General features: G+C 50.7%; 1 protein-coding gene across 1 annotated transcript in view; it reads left to right on the top strand.

The window, feature by feature from the left end:
- Nucleotides 1-12,231, top strand: part of prkcsh (protein kinase C substrate 80K-H) — a 71,598-nt gene extending 59,367 nt beyond the window's left edge. Inside the window, exons 13-16 of the mRNA XM_038784587.1 lie at nt 5,393-5,467; nt 10,196-10,295; nt 11,310-11,475; nt 11,884-12,231. Coding sequence (XP_038640515.1) covers nt 5,393-5,467; nt 10,196-10,295; nt 11,310-11,450 — 316 coding nt within the window. The 3' untranslated portion in view covers nt 11,451-11,475; nt 11,884-12,231. The remainder of the gene's footprint in view (nt 1-5,392; nt 5,468-10,195; nt 10,296-11,309; nt 11,476-11,883) is intronic.
- Nucleotides 12,232-15,960: the final 3,729 nt, after the last annotated feature.

Below are 15,960 nucleotides of genomic sequence, written 5' to 3'. Positions count from 1 at the left end.
AGAATTAATCTGGACTCTTGGTCGAAATGCCTTGATCAGTGATGCAGCTCTGGGGGTGATATGGTAGCACAGTGGTGAGCACAGGTTCTTCGCAGACCCGGGTTCGAATCCCGGCTTGGGTCACTGTCTGTGCGGAGCCTGCATGTTCTCCCCGTGTCTGCGTGGGTTTCCTCCGGCTGCTCCGATTTCCTCCCACGAGCCCCGAAAGATGTGCTGTTAGGTGAATTGGACATTCTCAATTCTCCCTCTGTGTACCGGAGTGTGGTGACTAGGGGATTTTCACAGTAACTTCATTGCAGTGTTAATGTAAGCCTACTTGTGACAATAAAAAAGATTATTATTGTGGCCTAATGGCACTCGGCTAGCTCCCTTGCACCATCTGTCGGTAACTTCTCTCGAGACGCGGTGACTTAAACTCGGATTGTTTTAAGTTGACAAAATTTGGGGGGCGTTGAAATAGAAGAGGGGCAAACACAAATCTGCTTAATCTTTGTGCAAGAGAACACTGTGATAGATAAAGTGTAATTTTTCAAATGTATTTCTTGAACGTTCGTAACGTTTGTGCTTGCAATCTTTTTTTTATATAAATTTAGAGTACCCAACCCCCCCCCCCCCCCCCCAAAATTAAGGGGCAATTTAGCGTGGCCAATCCACCTCCCCTGCACATCTTTGGGTTGTGGGGGCGAAACCCACGCAAACACAGGGAGGATGTGCAAACTCCACACGGTCAGTGACCCAGAGCCAGGATCGAACCCAGGTCCTCGGCGCCCTGAGGCAGCAGTGCTAACCACTGCGCCACCGTGCCGCCCGATTAGCTTACATTAACACTGCAATGAAGTTACTGTGAAAAGCCTCCAGTCGCCATATTCTGGCGCCTGTTCGGGTACACGGAGGGAAAATTCAGAATGTCCAATTCACCTAACAAGCACGTCTTTCGGGACTTGTGGGAGGAAACCGGAGCAGCTGGAGGAAGCCCGCGCAGACACGGGGAGAACGTGCAGCCTCCGCACAGACAGTGTTAAATCTCCTTTTTTAGATTAGTGTGCTGAGAATTTTTTTTTTTTTTTAGTGATTGTGGGCTCATTTTCTGCTTTGGACCCAGTCTAGAATCCGATCCATTTTCAGACTCGTTTCTCTCCCTTTACCACTCCCGGGTTCTGCTCAATCTCATTGACTAATCGTCGGGGGCATGATCTGCTATGAAAGCGTTGGCGGACAGTCAGTGTTTGTAAATGTCATTCTCCTTTCCCAAACTAGTTATTTTCAAACATATTCCCTGAGATATATTTAGGAGTGGAGTGGTAACTTGGTGCTGTTTGGATGCAGCTGAAAATGGGCTAATGACGTCTCTAATCGCTGTGTTGATCCATCACCTGTGAGTAAACTAATTTTAAAATGACTGAACGTGACTTTAAAAAAAAAAAAAATTAAAATCTCAGCTGTTTTGTAGTTGGGTCAGTTAATAAATTCTCAAAAGCATTTCCATTTGTGTCTGCGCACCCAAAGGACCCAGCTTCATTCTTTCAGCCGTCTTGACAGCCTGTAACCATCAGTGAAAACTCCCCATTTGGCAGATGTTTCATTCGGGGATTATGGCCGGTTTTCCGGACAAGTCTGCATTCCGGTGCTTTGGTTTTATAACTAGCGCGAATGGGAAAGATCAAGGAAGCGTGGCTTGCATTTTGTGTTTCATAGTATGCCTACAGTGCAGAAAGAGGCCATTTGGCCCATCGAGTAGCACAAGTGTATAACACTGTGGACAGGGCGGCACAGAAGGACAAGTGGATAGCATTGTGGCTTCACAGCGCCAGCGTCCCAGGTTCGATTCCCCACTGGGTCGCTGTCTGTGCGGAGCCTGCATGTTCTCCCCGTGTCTGCGTGGGTTTCCTCTCACGGTCCAAAGATGTGCACGTTAGGTGGATTGGCCGTGATAAATTGCCCTTAGTGACCAAAAAGGTTAGGAGGGTTTATTGGGTTACGGGGATAGGGCTTAAGTGGGTCGGTGCAGACCTGATGGGCCGAATGGCCTCCTTCTGCACTGTATGTGCTATGTTTTAGAGTCTGCACCGACCCCTCTGAAAGAATGCCTTACCCAGGCCCACTTCCCTGCCCTATCCCCGTAACCCCCCGCACATCGATTGTGTCCAGTCCACCTAACCTGCACATCTTTGGACTGTGGGAGGAAACCGGAGCACCCGGAGGAAACCCACGCAGACACTGGGAGGATGTGCAGACTCCGCACAGACAGTCACCCGAGGCTGGAATTAAACCTGAGTCAGTGGCCCTGTGTGGCTAGCCACCGTGCCACCCCGTTCTTCTTGAACTGATTTTGGGTGAATCCTGCTGGGGAAAGAAAACACAACCGAGTGGAAACTTCAGGACTGTAATATTCACGTCAGCAATATCTATGCGGCGAAAACCAAAGTCCCTTTACCAGGACCACCTGCTGTTGCAGCGCTGTACAAAACAGAACAAAATTGTCATGTTGCCTTTGAGAGGACTGCCGCGTTTGCAATTTGATCCTGCCAGGGTATATACATAATATATCGCAGGCAGCAAGAATAGAAATTGTTGTGCTTCTGACCTTGATAGCTGCAAGTCGCCCACGTGTCACAGTCCCTGCCACAGAGGGCCGGGTACGCAGGCATTTCAAAACCATCAGCTCGGCCCTGAGAGTCAGCATGACGTTGACCAAAGCTGCTTTCCCTGTGGGTCTCAAAGGAAAGGGCTCCCAAACTTGTTAGCACTCACCAATCAGAGGTAGCCATGTTGGCTTAGGCACACATGCAGGACGAAAGACGGTCACGTTACCTAATGGCGTCGCGTCCGTTGAGGTAACCGGAGCCACAAGGCCGGCAGGTGCCCAAAGCTCCGTGGGTTTGCAAGCGGCCCCACAGCTATCGGTCATCGCACCTCGGAGTCGGTCGCTGGCCACGGCAGAGGAAAGCGGTGACGCCACCACAATGACCTTTGGCTTACTGCGGTTTGGCAGCAGACACCCAATTCCGAAGACCAACAACCCATCATGACACCTGGTAGCGTAATGTGCGGCCTGCATGCCCTTGCCAGACTGCCACCAACAAGGGAAACTACCTTGATTGCTATGTATCCAGCATCCATGGCCGATGGGAGGATGCCGGAGCTGGTAACTCGATACATTCAGCGATCACCCTTCTTTCCCCTTCCATGCGCTCGATCCTACGCAGGGAAACCTGTTGGCCAGCTGAACCCATAAAAATGTTTTCCGCTTTCAAAATAAGTCTTTATGAATTTATTTCTGATGAACGTTCCTAGTCAGCATGGTGGTCCACCTTGTCAGTGGGAGGAGGGGAGAGGTGGCGGGTCAAGCAAATCGTTTCTTCGATTTCACCCTCACAAATGGAGAAAATTGAACATTAAGCTTTTTTAAGGCGCAAGGGCACCTTAACTTAATTTTTTCGAAGTTTGCCAAGAAACTGACCCGGCATTACTTGAAAAAAACGTGGAGCTGTTTCCTAGTTATTTTCTGTAATTTAAAAATCGTGTTGCTCACAGAGGTAAAGGATTAACGCTATGATTACAAATGGAGGTGAGGTGTTTGCATGCTAGCTCTGAGGGGGACTGAGCAAACACGTCCAATTCCTGGCGCTATGAATAAAGATTAAAAAAAAAAAAATTGGAGTACCCAATTCATTTTTTCCAATTAAGGGGATTTTAGCGTGGCCAATCCACCTACCCTGCACATCTTTGGGTTGTGGGGGCGAAACCCACGCAAACACGGGGAGACTGTGCAAACTCCACACGGACAGTGACCCAGAGCCGGGATCGAACCTGGGACCTCGGCTCCGTGAGGCAGCAGTGCTAACCCACTGAGCCACCGTGCTGCCCTCCATGAATAAGTTGTGGCTGAAGCGGGTTTAATTTACTTCATTGTTGAGGTGCTCTGTTCAGCTCGCAGACACGTCGGAGCACGTACACCAGAGTGTGTGGGCTGCACTGTCGGAGACACCATCTTCGAGGCATTAAAGCCCGAGGTGACAGTGCACAGGTATGAGTGCTGTGTCGCGCTGTTGGAGGTGCAATCTTTGAGGCGTTAAGCCCATCTTCTCTGCCAGATAGACGCACAGGATTCGTGGCATTATTCCGAAAAGATCCTCCACCAATTCCAATTTAAAAAAAAGTATAGCTGTGCAGTAACCACACTGCTGTTTGGGGGAGCTTGCTGTATGTAAATTGGCTGATGTGTTCCTACATTGCAACAGTAACTGTACTTTTATTGGCTGTAAAGCACTTTGCGATGTTCCAGGGATGTGAGAGGTGCTGTGTAGGTGTAAGTTAACCCTCCTTTTTTATGGTGAGGGGGGAAATGCTCTTTCCAGCCCGTGTTGTGTGAAGTGCCTCTGGGGATGTTCTAGCAGACCATGGATCAGGTTGCGTCACTCGTCATGTTGCTTTATTAATATTACTGCCTGCGACATGCCCAGTGTCGTCACCGGGCTGGCCCATGGGTAGCGGGCAGGACGGACCGTGTGGCAGGACCTACAACGGCAAGTGATCTATTTTGAAAATGAAATGAAATGACAATTGCTTATTGTCACGAGTAGACTTCAAATGAAGTTACTGTGAAAAGCCCCGAGTCACCACATTCCGGCGCCTGTTCGGGGAGGCTGGTACGGGAATTGAACCGTGCTGCTGGCCTGCCCTGGTCTGTTAAAAGCCAGCTATTTAGCCCAGTGAGCTAAACCAGCCCCTATACACAGTAACGTGCCTCCCAGGGTCTCCTTGCTCAGCAAGCGGGGCCTGTTTTTACAAAGTCGGTGCAAACTACTGCAGAGTGAACAGAACTCTCGACCAGAATTACAGCAAAGTCTACTGGTAGAGGCAGGGTTATTGTGCCAGCAAAATGCAACGTGAGCGGAGGAGAGCTGCCTTAAACAATCTATGTTCATAAAATGAATACTTCTTTACTTGCTGCATTGCGGATCCTCTGGGTGTGAATACCTAATCATCTCCATTCTGGCCGGGGATACTGGTCACTAAACGCTGTAAAGTTGGATCAAGTCCTCTGCATAAGAGGTTGTGAATTGCTTGGAGCTGAGGTGTTCTGGCTTTAACGTTGGTGCGCTGCTTGAGTGTGTAGTATGGAGCCTCGGAGCGACTGGTTATATGTCCATCTTTCCCAATAATTTACACACATCTTAATGTCCCCTTTGACCGCGAGTGTTTTAATTTGAAACTCGTGCACTCAGCTTCGAAACAATCCTCTCCAGACCGACGGATTTCAGACAGGACAAACCAGTCAGCAAGAAGGTGAGGGCAGGGGAGGTGGGGTGGGGTGCGAGTCGGGGCTGTATGTGGACATCTCGGCTAGAAACGGTGCAGGATTTTAACTCTGGTTCTCCGTTCCTTACAGGTACGTCTACAGACTCTGTCCGTTCAATAAAGTGGTACAGAAACCGAAACACGGGGGCTCAGAAACAAGTCTTGGGTAAGACCATTGCGGATCTGTTGAGCGGACGTTCGTTAATGCTTTGTTTTCATTGCTTTCACGTGTGTTTGTGTTACGGCACGTTGCGTTTTTTTGGTACGTTGGCACAGTGCGCCATCAGCACGGCCCTATTGAGGTGAAGCTGCCTGAGATTGGCTTGTTAATCGGAATGCCAGCAGGTCAGAGTGTTTCGACCCCCCCCCCCCCCCCCTATCCCTACACCCCCACCTAACCTGCACATCTTCGAACACTTGAGGGGCAATTTTAGCAAGGCCAATCCACCTAACCTGCACATCTTTGGACTGTGGGAGGAAATCTGAGCACCCGGAGGAAACCTGTGGGGAGAACGTGCAGACTCCCCACAGTCACCCAAGGCCGGGGGATTTGAACCCGGCTTCCTGGTGCTGTGGGGCAGCCAGAAAGGAGCAGGAGTAGGCCACTCGAGCCTGCCCCGCCATTCAATAAGACTGCGGCTGAGTTGACTTCTCCACATTCCCGCCTATTCACCCATATAACCTTTTGCCCCTCCCTCGCTAATAATCCATCTGGCTCTGCCTGAAAAATGTTCCAAAGACTCTGCTTCCATCGCCTTTTGAGGAAGAGAGTTCCAGAGACTCACCACCCTCTTGAGGAGGGGGGGGGGGGGGGGGATTCGCATCTCGTCTTAAATGGGCAACTCCTTATTTTTAAACAGTGACCCCCTAGTTCTGACTTCTCCCACATGAGGAAGCATTCTCTCCACATCCACCCTGTCAATACCCCTCGGCATCTTGTGTTTCAATCAAGTTGCGCCTCACTCTGCTGAACTCCACCGGATACAAGGCCAGCCTGTCTAATTTCCCCCCAGAGACGACCCGCCCATTGCTAGTGTGAGTGTAGCAAACCGTCTCTGATCTGCGTCCAGTGCATTTACCCAAACTTTTTTGGGGCACAAATGAAAGCAACGTGCCCTGAGAGCTGGCAACCGGAGATAAAATTAAACAGCTGGAAACGCACAGCAGCTTGGGCAGAATCTGCGGCTAGAATAGACAGATTGATGATTTGTCATCTGAATTGGAAAAGCAGCAGAGAACAAACAGCTTTCAAACAACAGAAGAACGAAGGGCCGTCTCATTGAACCGTGCAGAATTCTGAGGGGGCTTGACGAGCGCGGATGGAAGTTTTGTTTCTGCTGGTCGGAGAATCTAAAACACCGGTGGGGGGCGGGGGTACAGCTTCCGGAGAAGAGGGCCAGTCACGAAGGACTGAGGTGAGGCGAAATTTGTTCACTGAAAGGGTTGCGAATGCTTAAGAGTTCTCTATCCCGGCAGGCAGCACGGTGGCGCAATGGTTAGCACTGCAGCCTCACGGCGCCAAGGTCCCAGGTTCGATCCCGGCTCTGGGTCACTGTCTGTGTGGCGTTTGCACATTCTCCCCGTGTTTGTGTGGTTTTCGCCCACGCAACCCAAAAAGATGGACAGGCTTGGTGGATTGGCCACGCTAAATTGCCCCTTAATTGGAAAAAATGAACTGGGTACCCTAAACTTATTTTTTTAAAAAAGAATTCTCGAGTCCAAAAGGCGGTGGGTGCCTCATCGTTGAATATATTGAAGGCCGGGACAAACGGATATTTGGTGTCCCGGGGGATTAAGGGTGATGGGAAGCGGGAGGGGAAAATGGCGTTCCAGGCTCAAGGTCAGCCATGATCGTATCGAACGGCGGAGCAGGCTCGATGTGCCGAGTGCCCTACTGCGGGCCCCTGTTTCCGCCGTTATTGTGGGTCCGGAGATTCCGGGGGTGGGTGGGGAAGCCATGGAAAAAAAACCCCGACAATGCAGTGAAGCATCTCGGAGTTTGATGGACGACCCCGCGATTGTAGACCACCTCCTCTGTCAAGCCGTGTAGGGTGAGCCCCTGCACAAGATATTTAGGGAGAGAATGAAATACCCCATTAATTCCACCTAACAGTGCTCCAAATTTGCACTCCCTTTTGCCTGCCATTTGGGTGATATGTAATTAGTAACAACCGCCCACCAAGGTGCCCGTATAGAAAACTGCTGCTTTAGATCTTGAAAACATAAAGAGTATATATTTGGCGGGGCAGAGTGAAGATCAATCCGCTACATTTTTGTTGCAATTACCATTTTTCGTATTGTCGACTACTGTTTCAATCCTATTTTTAAAAAAAATAAAACAATGCCCTGACATTGAAATATCCCGGGTATCTCAAAGTTGCTTTGAAAAGGGATGTTAAATATTTAATAACTTTCTTTCATAATCATTCCTTAGTTGAACAGTCACTAAAGCTGAATGATTTCTTCCTGCTTCTGTGACTCGTGTCGGCTGATGTGGGAGACGCGTAATGGAATCTATTATCTCCCGAGCTGTTTACAAAGAGGATCCTGTTAGATATTTCAAGCACAGGGGCCTTAACATGAAACGCATTATGAAATCGATGCTAAATCTAACCCGTGGGGGGGGGGGGGGGGGCTAGTTTTTGAGCACTTTGCTAGCATGCTGGTGATTGGCTGTCACCCTAAATTCTACCTTCAAAATGAAAAGCCAGGCTGAAGCACCGAAAATAGGCTCAAATTGCCCAAATGAGCACAGAGACAAAAGCATTGCCACTTACTGTGACCTATGCCCTATAGTTGGAAACTAAAGAACAGCTGCTGAAGTCTGTAATTATGAAAAAAATTAATGATAATGCATTAGCATCTGGTTGGCTGTGGACGTGCACGTTACAGGAGGGAGGCCAATCAACCCATCGCCTCTGTGCTGGCCCTTTGCTGGAGAAAACCCAAACTAATCCTATTGCCCACCCGCCCCTCGTCCTGCAGGTCCCAAGTCTTGACGCTGCTGCGTCTTTTCCAACACTTTCCGTTGCTTTATTTCTCCAGGTATGCCTCGGGAGGTCGAAGCTGGGAGCCTGGTTTCCGGTCCTTCCCTCGCCAGACCTAATAGTCCGCGTGGGCGCTTTGCAGTTTGATTTATGGATAGTCAAGCGAAGGAGCTGCTCCGGCTGCAGTGTCTAGGACAGTCCGCCCCAAACTTTATTTTCTCCTGCCGAGAACCCCTTTCGAATGGCTTTGTTTGCTTGACACACAGGGGAGATGATGGAGTAACAGGAGTTAAACGTTCGCGTAGGGGGAGTGTTGACGAAATGCAGACATCCAACAGAGAAAACAAACACCTACCTCTCTGCAGACCCTTTTTTTGTTGTTGTAGCAATCAGGCCTTTGAGAGCAACCCATTAGATCGTGCCCACCAATAAATAAAAAGCAAGTATCTGAACTCCGTCCGAGCTCCACGTTACTGCCTCTGAGCTCGCGATCGGTCGAGATCCACGGTTTGGGGCGCCCTGGCTGAGGAAGCATGTTTGGTAAATGTTTGTTCCGGTTGGTAGTTATTTTATAGATGTCACGGAGTACAAAGAACAAAGAAAAGTACAGCACAGGAACAGGCCCTTTGGCCCTCCAAGCCTGTGCCGACAATGCTGCCCGTCTAAACTAAAATCTTCTACACTTCCGAGGTCCGTATCCCTCTATTCCCATCCTCTTCATGTATTTGTCAAGATGCCCCTTAAACGTCACTATTGTCCCTGCTTCCACCACCTCCTCCGGCAGCGAGTTCCAGGCACCCACTAACCTCTGTGTTTAAAAAAAAAACTTGCCTCGTACATCTCCTCTAAACCTTGCCCCTCGCACCTTAAACCTATGCTCCCTAGTAATTGATCCCTCCACCCTGGGGAAAAAGTCTCTGACTATCCACTCTGTCTATGCCCCTCATAATTTTGTACACCTCTATCAGGTCGCCCTCAACCTCCGTCGTTCCAGTGAGAATAAACCGAGTTTATTCAACCTCTCCTCATAGCTAATGCCCTCCATACCAGCCAACATCCTGGTAAATCTCTTCTACATCCCTCTCTAAAGCCTCCACATCCTTCTGGTAGTGTGACCAGAATTGAACACTATACTCCAAGTGTGGCCTAACTAAGGTTCTCAGTACCTAAAGTACCCCACAGAAGCGGAGGTTAAAATCTGGAGCTCGCTGCTGGGGCTTCATCAGCTGATGGATAGATTTTTCTTTTGTTAAGCGAGGGAATGTCTTCATTCAGAAGGGGGGGTGAACCTGTGGAGTTCTCCCCAAATAAGGCCGTGGAGGCCAAGTCACAAGAAGGAAATAGATGCATAGACGCTAAAGGCTTCAAGGGGGGTATGGGGACATCACAAGAGTACGGCGTTGAGAAAATGGATCGGCCATAGACGTGTCGAATGGCAGAGCAGCCTCGAGGGGCCGAATGGCCAACTCCTGCTCCTGTTGTTTTCTGCGTTTCTACGAACCAAGGGTTGGAGGAAGTGGTGTTAAGGCGTCGTCTTATCTCCTCGTCGAGTTCTCCGCCCGAAGGCAGGCTTCATGATTCTTCTGCTGAACCCCACAGAGCACTGATTCTGCTGCTGCGGCAAGGGTGAGGGGGCTGCCTCCGGGTTTTCCTGGGGGGGGGGGGGTGGGGTGTTAATCTGATCCACACGCTAGCCAGCTGAGCTAACCGGCGCTCTCGTATCTCCTCGCCATCCCCACACCCCCACCCCAGTTGACGTATAGCTCAGCAGTTCCGTTGAAATCAAAGACTGAACAGCTTATTCCCGTTCCTCTGCTCCGATATTAATTTTGTGACTTTTGCACCAAGCGCGCTTGTTGCTTTCGGGATCCGTTGGAAGTTATTTTTCCCGTTCTGTTTGCTTGCAGCTTATGGGGCTCGTGGGCTGGTTCAGAAAACAATCGGTTCAGTGCGATGAAGTACGAGCACGGTACAGGCTGCTGGCAAGGGCCGAGCAGGTCTACTTTGGTGAGCACATTTCTTGTCATTGGCAGGGGTAGTCTTTGATTTTGTTGCTCGTCAGTGTCACAAAAGTTCACAGTTGGTCGGACCTGTCTCCGGGACGGGAGGTTTTGAGTGCAGCATTTTGCCTAGACTTGAGCAGATAATCCAGTTTATTGCCTTGGTGTAGTACTATCTATTGATTAAGCTGCTGGCGCGTCGAATAAGACATTAAACCAAAGTCGTCGTCCCCACCCGCATGCCTGCCTGTTTGGGTGAACACACAAGCTCCAGCGTTCTTTCCACCAACTGGGTGACCAGGAATCTTCTTGCCTGCCATTGGTTTGCATCGGAAGAATTTTCTTTGCAGGTCAACATACTCTGCCCATTTTGACCGTGTTGCGAATGCACCTTCCTCGGCCATCAAGTCCTCTGGTGTGGCCCGTACCCAGAACGTCTGGCTTGGAGGCTGGGATGTTGACCAAAGCCCCTACAAGGAGAAGCTAAAGCAAAGATTGAAGCATTTAGTGTGTGTGGTTGGGGGGGGGGGGGGGGGGGGGGGGAAGGACAGATGATAAGACTGAGGGAGAAAGGCAGAGATGAGTGTGCTGATGGGGTGAGATGAAGAAGGATTGATGAAAGGCAGCCCGTGTGGAGCATCAGCACTGCCATGAACCTGTTGGGCCGAATGGCCTGTTTCTGCGCCATACGGGTGATGTAATTTGACAAAGAGCAGATAACTTCCTGGTCAACATTCCTCCCTGAATCACCTGTTACTATTTGTGGACCCCTGCTGTTGCAAGTTAGCTCCAACAGTGCATAACCCGTTCAGTAATTCACTGAAGTATCAACCTCAATTGTGCGCTTAAATCCTGGTCAAGGGTTTGAACCCATGCCTGACCTTTGGTGAAGAGGTCCCACTGCACCCAGCTTACTCCCAGCGGGGAGCGAACAGAGGCATTAGAAGGTGAAGCCTCCCGGTATGTAACCTTTAGTCTGGCTGCAGGAGCATTGCCTTAATGTTGTTTCAATCGCTGACAGGTTAAGCTGTCCTGTGGGAAAGAGTCTGCGGTGTTGTCTACCTCTGAGCCCAGCCGCTGTGAATACCTGATGGAGTTTTCGACGCCGGCCTTCTGTCAGGAGGAAAGCGACGAGGAGGGCGCAGACCACGACGAGCTGTGAGAGTCGGGCGAGTGGGACTTAACAGGTGAGCCCGGCTCAGACTGCTGAATTGGGTGCTTGTGTTCTCAACCCGTTTCCCTTCCGGGGCCCCCTTTCTCCTCGTACTTATTCCTTCCGCCGCCGCCATTGGTAAGCAGGTCTTTAGAGTAAGGTGGCTTTCACTGATGAAATGCAGATCACCAGTCCCACCTCATAATGACGGCTGGCTGGGGGAAGAGTGAGGAGGAAGGAGAGAGAAGAGTGCCTTGGCGTTGATACTTGGAAACAGTTGGGTGTGTGCGTGTGTGTGTGTGTGTGTGCGCGTGCGTGCGCGTGTGTGTGTGTGTGTGTGCGTGCGCGCGCATGTGTTTGTGTTAATAAACCAAAGGAAAGGCTAATTTCTTTGCTCTGTCCTGCCTTGATTCCTGATCGATATTCATTCTGTCTTGTCTAGGTTGTTGGAGCCTCCTTGTGAAGAAGCGAATGCGATGAGTCTTTCTGGGGCCTGCAAGCACTGTTCACCCAGCAGGCACCTTTCCCCTCACGGACCAGTCTCCTTATTTTTTTAAAAATTGACCCCCCCCCACCCCTCTCCCTGGAACATCTGGTGAGACATCTCGTCATTGGTCACTTGGTCGTAAATCACAACTCTCTTTTTTTTTAATGCCGCAGTCTTTCTCTTCCCAACCTCCTCCTCTCCGCTTCCCAAATCAGTAAGACACGGTGACTCAGCATGGGACCCAATTTCGACCAGTGTTCTGCAAGATTGATTGAAATAAAGTTGACATTTTGTAATGCTGGATTGTGAAATTTAGAGGATGACAATGATGTGGCTGATTGGAGCTGCTGTGAGCACAATTGGCTATTGGTCTTCCTCTAAGTGGGTAGTAAGTCGCATTTTTAGAAAGAAACGCGGCTCAGGGCTAGGCTCGAGATTCTATGTATACTACTTCTGTGAATTATAGTTTGAAGAAATTTTCTGCCCCTCTGCTTTTCCAACCCCCTCTTCCGCTCCTTCTTTCATCCCCCTCTTCCGCTCCTTCTTTCCTCCCTCACTCTTGGGCCTTCTTCCTCCCCTCTCTCGCACCCACTGTTCTCGCCCTCGTCCCCCACGCTCTCTCTCCCTCTCTCTCTCTCTCTCGCCCTCGTCCCCCGTGCTCTCTCCCTCTCTCTCGCCCTCGTCCCCCGTGCTCTCTCCCTCTCTCTCGCCCTCATTCCCCCTCTCTCTCTCTCGCCCTTGTCCCTTGCTCTCTCTCTCTCTCGCCCTCATCCCTTGCTTCCTCGTACCTCGCGCGCTTTCTCTCTCTCTCTCTCTCTCTCTCTCTCTCGCCCTCGTCCCCTGTGCGCTCTCCCTCTCTCTCTCTCTCTCTCTCGCCCTAGTCCCCCGTGCTCTCTCCCTCTCTCTCGCCCTCATTCCCCCTCTCTTTCTCGCCCTTGTCCCTTGCTCTCTCTCTCTCGCCCTCATCCCTTGCTTCCTCGTTACTCGCGCGCTTTCTCTCTCTCTCTCTCTCTCTCTCTCTCTCTCTCTCTCTCTCTCTCTCTCTCTCTCTCTCTCTCTCTCTCTCTCTCTCTCACCCTCGTACCTTGCGCTCTCTCTCTCTCTCTCTCTCTCTCGCCCTCGTACCTTGCGCTCTCTCTCTCTCGCCCTCGTACCTCGCGCTCTCTCTCTCTCTCTCTCTCGCCCTCGGACTCGTCACTTGCTCTCTCTTGACCTCGTCCCTCGCTCCTCCGCCCCGCAAAGAAGCCAGGTCCCACAATCTGTTAATGTTACATAAATCCTGAATGTGAAAATCCTAAAATGGTATTACCAACTAATGTCTTGCAAAAGTGGTTTAATTTTGTTCTGAAGACTATTTTCTCTCTTTCTTCCTCCACCTCTCCATTCCCGAAACATTTTGCCCCCTCCTCCCTCCACAAATCTCTCTCCTATTATAAGTGCTCAGAACCTCCCGGTCGTCCCTCATCGGGAGACCAGTGCAGTTGGGCAACGGGTCTTGGTGTGTTGCTCAGCTGGCCGGATTCAGGAAGACTGAAACAGGATTTTCCGGCGCAAGTCTATTTCCTCCTTGTCCTTCCCGAGGGGCCAATTGTGACCTTTTCTCTCTGCCTCTTTGCTACTGTACCTGGCGGTCCTGTGTAATAATAAATGGGCGGTCCCCTCGACCCCGAGCTTGCAGCCGAACGGGATTTAGCTTTGGTGGTTTGTGGCTCAAATCGTGCTCCCGTGTGACTCGGAGTTCCCTTTCCTACCCAGCCTCGGCTATCGAGGTGACTCTGATTCAGGCACCCCGCCCAGGAGCCTTGCTGCACCTGTCGCCGCCCTCAGCTGCTGTATTCCTGCCCTTGTCTGCGACCAAACAATTGTGTCTTAAAACTTTTTTGAATACAATCACTGTATTTTTATTAAAAACCCGATACAAACTTGTCTTTCCAGAGGCAATTCCAGTGTTGCCAGTTCTTCAGCGCCCGTCTGCCCTGTCAGCTATTTATAATCACATGTCGCCATGATCCAGTTAGAATTTCCGGGTGTTAAATGAATATCTTCTGGTGACAAATGGAAAATAAACTGGTGGATGAAGCTGGAAAGAATAATGTGTGTTTTGGTTTTGCTTCGCCTTGCCCCGCCCCAAAACCATTGGTTTGACAGAATATCTTCCATCGGTGGAATCGGCGATGCCTTGTTGGCAAGTGCAGCCAGCCAGCACTGCCGCCCAACACGTTCAAACAGATCGCAGAGCCCCTCTAGTGCAGAAGGAGGCCATTTGGCCCACTGAGTGTACCCAGCACCCCCCCCCCCCCCTCCCCTCCTGTTAACCCCACCTAACCGTTGGACACTCGAGGGGTCAATTTAGCCAAATTTGGCCAATCCACCTAACCGCATCTTCTACGACTTTGGGAGGAAACCGGCGGAAAACCCTCGCAGACACGGGAAGAACATGCAAACGCAACGCCCGAATCGAACCCGGGTCCCTGGCGCTGTTGTGCAGCAGCGCCAACCACTGCGCCACCATCCCGCCAAATAGGCTGGAGATGCACTGGGCCAGGCTGGAATTGAAGGAAAGTTTTGTGACCGGTTTTGCCCTCGGAATCCACGAGTAAATCTTAATTGACGTTGCTTCCCTCTTCTGACTGAGCCACTTCTGTTCCCGTCACAGCAGCTCACCGACAGCAGCTGCAGGTTGGTGAAGTACAGCAGGCAGCATCGCTGTGCTTTGAGAGTCTAGGACAGCCCTGGGTTCTGGAAGGTACCATATCGAGGGCAATTGGGGGTGGGAAACAGGCGCTGGTCTAGCCAGCGGTGCCCATATCCTGTGCACGACTCATAAGGGGATTATCACCATGGCTGCCGTGGTAAGAAAACAAAAGAGCCCACTGCAAGCACACCCACCCACCCTGCCCCTCACCCGCACCCACCCTGCCCCTCACCCCCACCCACCCTGCCCCTCACCCCCACCCACCCTGCCCCTGCCCCCTCCCCCCCCACCCCACAACCACCATGCCCGGCTTTGCAAGACAGCTTGCCGTGTACAGGCCACCTGCCGACCTTTCCCACGTGCCGACCTTTCCCGCGTGCCGACCTTACCCCAGTGATGTTCAATGGAATATTCCCGCCGGTTCAGAGGAAATGAGGGGTGATCTCATCGCAACAAGTGGCTTGGCCAGGTGGATGCCGCTCGGATTCCGAGCTGGAATCTCGATCCAAGGGTCCAATCTTTGAAGCAAGGCTTTGGTCATTCAAGAGTGAGATGAGAAATCTCCTCGCTCGAAGGAAAGGGTTGTGGTATGGAGCTCTCTAACCCAGAAAGGTGTGTTCGCCCAGTCGTTGCGTACATTCAAGACAGGAATTGATCGATTTTTTTTTTTTTTTTTTCTTTTCCAACCTGACTTCCCCGGCTACATCCATGTCTGGGTGTCCCTGGAGAGACGAGCATGCAGTGTCCACTGGCACCATCGAGGCCTTCCGTGCACGGCGGGCACCCCAGGGTCAGGAGTGCTCCATCAACCCTTTTAATCACATTTTGGGTTGAGGTTTTGACTTTCATTTGCTCTTTGTTTTTCTTTGGGGCACTATCCCTTTTGTTTTTGTTTGGGGCAGTACGCCTGATAAGTGACCCTCAAGTTTGTTTGATTTAGTTTATTTGGTTGGATCAAAATAGTGGGCCTCGCTGGTGAATTAAAGGGTACGAGGGTAGTGTGGGCAGGTGATGGTGAGGTGGAATATCGGCCGTCACCTTGAAGCGGGGCGCAGGGCTTGGAAGGGCCAAATGGCCTATACCTGCCACTGTTTCTAATGTAGAAATTTCAGTCTCTCAGGTCTCTGCCGTGATGCCGTTTGAGCCACGTGCACTGATTTTACTGGAGAACTCCTTGCATAGACTTAAAATGTACTTGCTCTATGCAACACATATCTTTACTTCACCAACATCTGCTTAATACTCAAGGGAATGAATGTATTCAGCAATGAGAAATCACTTGCACACTCAGCTTTAGGTCTTGGGTATTTTTGCCAACAAGGGCACAAAGAAGTTAG

The sequence above is a fragment of the Scyliorhinus canicula genome, chromosome 25 (assembly GCF_902713615.1).
Source record: "Scyliorhinus canicula chromosome 25, sScyCan1.1, whole genome shotgun sequence".
In the NCBI taxonomy this organism is placed as follows: domain Eukaryota; kingdom Metazoa; phylum Chordata; class Chondrichthyes; order Carcharhiniformes; family Scyliorhinidae; genus Scyliorhinus; species Scyliorhinus canicula.
The sequence above is the reverse complement of the archived record's forward strand: the minus strand, read 5'-3'. Positions and strand labels throughout refer to the sequence as shown.